Genomic DNA, 6,000 nt, shown 5'->3' with positions numbered 1-6,000 from the left:
AAAAAAAAAAAAAAGAAAATAAGAGACACTTTAAAGTGAGGTCTGCTTGAGACTGCAGGATACAAGCATTTTGGAAAATGACTCAGCTCCCCCTCATTCCTGACTCTCTGGGGAATGGTAGCTGCCAGGCACAACTTCAAAAGTCCAGATGCCATTTGCTCCTCCCCGTCTGCCCTCATTGATGTTTACGTTTAGTTATCAGCTGTTTCCAGACTCTTAGGATATTTGAGAATGACTTGGGAGTTCCCACTGACCGTTCTTTCAGGGCTTTGAACTGAGGATACAGGACATCGATATCATTCCATTCATAGGGGGCAAGCTTGTTGTCTTGTATGGTGGCGAAGGCATACACCAGGTGCGTGCAAAGGCATGGGTCCACATTCTTGGGGAAGAACTTGGCTGGTTCCGGTCGGTACTGAGACCAGTTGGTAAAGTAGCACACGAGCTTGTAGCCCGAGCCTGTGAGGAAAAAGCACAGTCAGCAAGTCACAGCCTCCACTGTCTCATGAACCTGCTGGTGACCTCTTCAAAGGGAAGGGCTATACCCAAGAGTCAGCAAGGCGTGTTCCTGGAAGATACTGCTACATGTGGTTCCCACGTCCATGGGAGACCTTGCTGAACAAGTAACCACCGTGTTCTCAACAGGATCTGAGGAAGGCCCTCTTGCATAACTCAGAAAGCCTTCAAAGTCAACACATAAAAGACAACGAATTTGCCAGCACAAAAGCAAATGGTCAGTGTAATTATGCTTTTTGTAGAGTAGATATAACTGCAAAGACTGCTCGAGTTCATTATCAATAAAACAAGCTTTTGTGGGTGGCAGATGGTGTCATGGAAACTTTATGTAGAGGTTTGATTTGCGTTGCTGCATTAATCTCTTTTTACCATGTGTAAGTGTCAGCACTATTGTTAAATCACTTTGTTTTATAATGTCGATGGTATTTTCTTATTTTTTTAATTCACAATTACACTGGTTTACAATACTCTACATGATGGAGGTGACAGATGTAGGTGGGTACAGCACACCTACTACCAAAGCACATTTACTCCTTTATATAGACTGCTTTGCTTAAATTTTAGTTCTCATAACAGTCCCACAGGGAAAACATTGTTATCCTCATTTTTTTTTAAGATTTATTTATTTGTGCATACAGAGCTGGGGTACAGGCCAGAAGCTCAGGGGCGGCGAGAGGCCTCACCAGAGACAGAGTGGGGAGCAGAACAGGCAGATCTACGAAGTACACTGCTGAGGGGCGCAGCGGGCAGGTCAGGAGAGGTCTGACACGCCATGTGGTCACCTCCGGGGCAGGCGGGAATCGAACTCATGCAGGTGGCTTTAGATTCTCAGTGCTGTGCTTTAACCCGCTGCGCCACCAGGGAGGGCCTGTTATCCTCATTTTTAAATGAGGCTCCGAAAAATCATTCAACGTTGAAAGTTTTAAATTATTACCAATGCATCCACCTCTCCCACAGACATTTACTGTGCAAATGCTATTTCCAGGCAGACTCACGCTATTTACTCTCCCCAAGTCCCTTATCAAGACCCAACACCTCGGTGCTAGAAAGAACATGAGAATAACTGAGGGGGTGGCGACAAAAACCACTAAGGAAAGCGTAGGTGGGGTCCATAGTAGACTTAACAGAACAGGGAGTCAAGTCCTATGCTGAATAATGAAGAACAAGTCACTTTTTTCTCTGTACCTTAGATTTCTACAAAGAAAGTCAGTTTGGATTAGATGAACTATAAAAAGAGGATTGGGGGCCCTCCCTGGTGGCGCAGCGGGTTAAAGCACAGCACTAAGAAGCTAAAGCCACTTCCGCTGAGTTTCGGTTCCTACCTGCCCCGGAGGAGACCCACATGGCGCAGCAGACCTCTCCTGACCCGCTGGCTGCTCCCCTCAGATCTGCCTGTTCTGCTTCCCGCTCTGTCTCTGGTGAATCCTCTCACCCTCCGCATCTCTGGCCTGTACTCCAATTCTGTATGAATAAATAAATAATCTTTGAAGAAAAAAAAAAGAGGATTGGGATTTTAGTTTCTAATACTGACTTTGCCACAGAAGGAGAAAAAGATGCAGAGTTGGAAGGACAGAAAAATAGAGAAGTTACTATTAGGATGATTTCAGTGTGGGTAAGAGACTGATTATTCCTTACCTAGTTGCACCTGCAGCAAAACAGCCAAGCCTAAAACAAAACACATATATAAAAACGTGTGTGTGTGTGTGTGTACAAGAAGTCCTCAGACAGCCTCCATAGTTAGGACTTACCACTACCAAGATTTTCAGGGTGTCAAGGGCCCAAGGGTTTTGGGGTTTATCAGTGATCTTCGCTAGAGCCCCATCTCACTATTCCTAGACTTGGGCCCCAAGCTCAGAGCCCAGAGCATGTGAGTGACCCCATCCAAACGCCTCACTGAAGTAGATGTATGCCTTCCTGCTCCAGCTCCAGGAACACCCCATGACCTGTGGGAGGGGGTAAAAGGCAAGATAAAAGAGAGACTTACAGGCCCAGAGCAACATCCTCCCCGTCATGCTTCCAGCCACCCTCATCCGCCTCTTGGCCGGGCCCTATATAAAGCGAAACCTTTTTATCACGCTGGGAGCAGCACAGCTGCCTGCCTGGTGATCACAGGCCCTCAAGGCCATCACACCCAGATCTCCACCATCCGGGGCTCTGAGAATGAGCGCCTCCCACCTCCACGAGGTTGGAGAGCAACCTCTCCCAACCCAGTCAGCCAACACTGAGGGATTGCTTATAATTTGAGGCCTTAGCCCAATACTGAGGCCTACTGTAGCCCTCTTGGGATGTGGAACCCCAAGGAGAGAATGAAGAGCCCTGGACTGGGAATTAGGGTCCCACGGTGCCGAGCTCGGAGCTGGGATAGCAAGTGGGAGGCTTATGTGGGGGTATTGAGACATTCGTTGAAAGCTTCTAATTTTCCTCCTACATGGTGCTATATCCAAAAAGCATGAAAAGGTTTCATCCTTCTATGAAGCCCAGCCAACAAGCTGATGAGGAGCCTATACTCAAGGTCAGTGGCAGGGGTCCTGGAAGGGGCCCCATTCAGGTCACAGTGACCCCTGCTCATCATCCCCCCTTATCCTCTTGAGCTTTTGGTGCCCCCACCTGGGGGCAGGGTGTACAGGGGTGTGCAGGGGTGGGTGATGGGGGTCACTACAGAATGCTGCTGCTGCCAGCTCTCTCCATCCTAGGCCAGGGGTGGGGAGAGGCAGCTGACACCAGAGAAATGTGGAGTTATACCTTTGCTGTCTTCTCCTTCTGGAGGGGTGGTGGCAATAGGGTGTAGGGAACACTGAGACCCACTTTTGCTAGAGCCCGATTCCTTAGGAAAAGCAGATGAAAGTAGAGAGGCAGGAAGAGAGAGGTGCGACAGGCAGGGTGGTCACTGCTCTGTGGGAGGCAGAAGTTGCAGGTGTCAGGGCCCACTTTATCTCACCTTGATGCCCCCAGGGCCATAGATTTGCCACTGCCAGCAACTGTACCCTTCAGAACTGGGGCTGAGCCAGGCAGACTGATGAGACTGAACACAGGTGCAGCGGCAGGTGCCACCTTGGCTTGAAGCATGTCCTCAGGTTGGGCCAAGAACTTCCTCAGGGCATTTAATCTCCTTTTGCCCTTTGCAGGAAGGAAATGACTCCTGCCCTAAGTGCCAAGTTCATCTTTGGATTCCTGGAACATGATACAGACTTGACACTTAATAAACATTGTTGAATTGAAATGAATGCTTTGTCTCCAATGGCTGTAGTGTTGGATAAGCTCCCTACCAAGTATCAACCACCAAGCTATTCGTGTAAAAAAATAAAATTATTCAAAAATTTAGCCATTTAATACAATCAGATTTTTTAAATTTCATATAGTTTCTATAGTTTGGGAGCAGCTTTGTTAAGTAGCTCTGGATTGGTAGATTGCAGTCCAAATGTTGGATGGAATAGTCATTGGAGGGGTTAACTGGTCTAAAGGATCCCTTCCTGAGTGACTCCCATGGCTGGTAATCTTGTTCTGGCTGTTGACAGATGTCAGTATCTCCCTTGTGAACCTCTCTTCAGGGCTACTGAGGTGGCAGCTTTCATTTTGTGACTGATTTCTAATTTTATACTATATTTTGGTTTAAAAAGGAAATGATATGATTTCAATGTTCATGAATGTATTCATTCTTGTTTTGTGACCTAACACATGGTCTATTCTCAAGAATGTTTCATGTACTCGAGAGGAATGTGTACTTAAGGCTTTTTGTTTGTTTTATGAATGGAGTGCCCTATAAATGTCTACTAGGCCATCTGGTCCAATTTCTTGTTTAACATTGTATCTTTATTGATTTTCTGTTGGTTCATCTGTCCATTGATATAGATGGATGTTGAAATTCCCTAGCCATCATGTTGCTTTCAATGTCTCCCTTTGGTAATAAGAGTTACTTCTTCTTGATGAATTGATCCTTTCAGCATTATATAAATGTCCATCCTCACTATATTTTTTAGCTTTAGGTTTATTTTATCATATTTAATAATGGTTCTCTTTGCCTTCATGAAAGTACCATTATTTCTCAGATTGTTTTCTAATCTTTTCCTTTGAGTCAGTGTTTGTATCTGGAACTCATATGAATCTCCTGGAGACAGCATGACCTTGGTTTTATTTTCTAATCCATCCAACCATTCTGTGCCATTTGATCAGTGAATTCAGACTATTAACATTTAGGGAAGTTATTCACATACATTTATTACCATCTTGGTATTCGTTTTCTGGGTATTTTGCAGACCGTATTCTCTTAATCTCTTCCCTTGTAGCTTTTGAGTAACATTTGGGTTGCACTTCTACCCCCTTATATGTTTCTTCCAAGTATTTTTGTTTTGAGGTTACTGAGAAGTTTACATATAGGATTCTATGCTTATAACTAATTTTAAATTGAAAGTAAGTTAACATTGAGCTTATTCTAGCAGTTTAAATTTGCTTACTCTATCATTTTACAATTGATTTCTATTCTCCTTTCCCATATATCTTATGTTTTTTGCTGCTTTTAAATTGAGTTCCTTTTGTTTTCTATACAGTCATTTAGTACTTCTGAATGGCCATTTAGTGGAGATGAATTCCTTTAACTGCTTTTGTCTGTAAAACTCTTTATTGCTCCTTTAATTCTAAGGGTTAGTCTAGCTGGGTAGAATAGTCTAGGTTAGAGGTCTTTTCTTTTCAGCATGTTGAATATGTTCAAATCATTCCCTTCTTGCCTGTAAGACTTCTGCTGAGCATCTTATAGGATAAGCTGATATATGACTCTGATTTTTCTTTAGCTGCTTTTTTTTTTCTTTTTTTTTTAAGATTTATTTATTCATACAGAACTAGGTACAAGTCAGAGGTGCAGGGGCGGTGAGAGACCTCACCAGAGAGAGTGGGGAGCAGAACAGGCAGATCGATGAAGCACTCTGCTGAAGGAGCAAAAGGCAGGCCAGGAGAAGCCTGCCGCACCATATGGATGGAACTCACACTGAAGCAGCCGCAGCCTGCCTGCAGTGCTGCGTCCCATCCTGTTGCGCCACCAGGGGGCGCTCTCTCTAGCTGCTTTTAAGATTCGTCATATATATATATATATATATATAGTCTATATTTGATGTGCTTTTGTTTGGCTTCATCTTGTTTGGAATTCTGAGTTTCCTGGATCCAGATGTCTGTTTTCATGCCAAGTTGGGGAAGTTCTTGGCTATAATTTCTTCACATAGGATTTCCACCCATCCCTCTTCTGAAACCCCCATGATGCGAATATTGTTCCTCCTGATGTAGTCCAATAAATCTCTTATATTAATGTTTTTTAATTCCTCTTTCTTTTTCTGATTTTTTTGGATACTTTCCACTAGGCTGTTTTTCCAACTCCCTGATTTGGAGTTTGAGCAACTGTTTTCAGAGCTATTGATCTTTAAGAATAAAGCAAAGGATTCAGATTAGGAGCTCAATATACCAATTTCTGATTGAAGCTCTCAGATCTAAAATGATTAT

General features: G+C 43.9%; 2 protein-coding genes across 2 annotated transcripts in view; both read right to left on the bottom strand.

Annotated features, from left to right (window-relative positions):
- Window positions 1-2,516, bottom strand: part of LOC101631525 (acidic mammalian chitinase-like) — a 10,012-nt gene extending 7,496 nt beyond the window's left edge. Inside the window, exons 1-3 of the mRNA XM_004689496.1 lie at window positions 2,501-2,516; window positions 2,152-2,181; window positions 237-459 (exon numbers count right to left, since the gene is read on the bottom strand). Coding sequence (XP_004689553.1) covers window positions 237-459; window positions 2,152-2,181; window positions 2,501-2,516 — 269 coding nt within the window. The remainder of the gene's footprint in view (window positions 1-236; window positions 460-2,151; window positions 2,182-2,500) is intronic.
- Window positions 2,517-3,400: 884 nt separating this feature from the next.
- OVGP1 (oviductal glycoprotein 1, 120kDa) overlaps window positions 3,401-6,000 on the bottom strand; it is a 33,363-nt gene continuing 30,763 nt past the window's right edge. The window contains exon 25 of the mRNA XM_012730023.1: window positions 3,401-3,408. Coding sequence (XP_012585477.1) covers window positions 3,401-3,408 — 8 coding nt within the window. The remainder of the gene's footprint in view (window positions 3,409-6,000) is intronic.

Source organism: Condylura cristata, unplaced genomic scaffold (assembly GCF_000260355.1).
Source record: "Condylura cristata isolate star-nosed mole 26May11 unplaced genomic scaffold, ConCri1.0 scaffold00026, whole genome shotgun sequence".
NCBI classification, from domain to species: domain Eukaryota; kingdom Metazoa; phylum Chordata; class Mammalia; order Eulipotyphla; family Talpidae; genus Condylura; species Condylura cristata.
The sequence above is the reverse complement of the archived record's forward strand: the minus strand, read 5'-3'. Positions and strand labels throughout refer to the sequence as shown.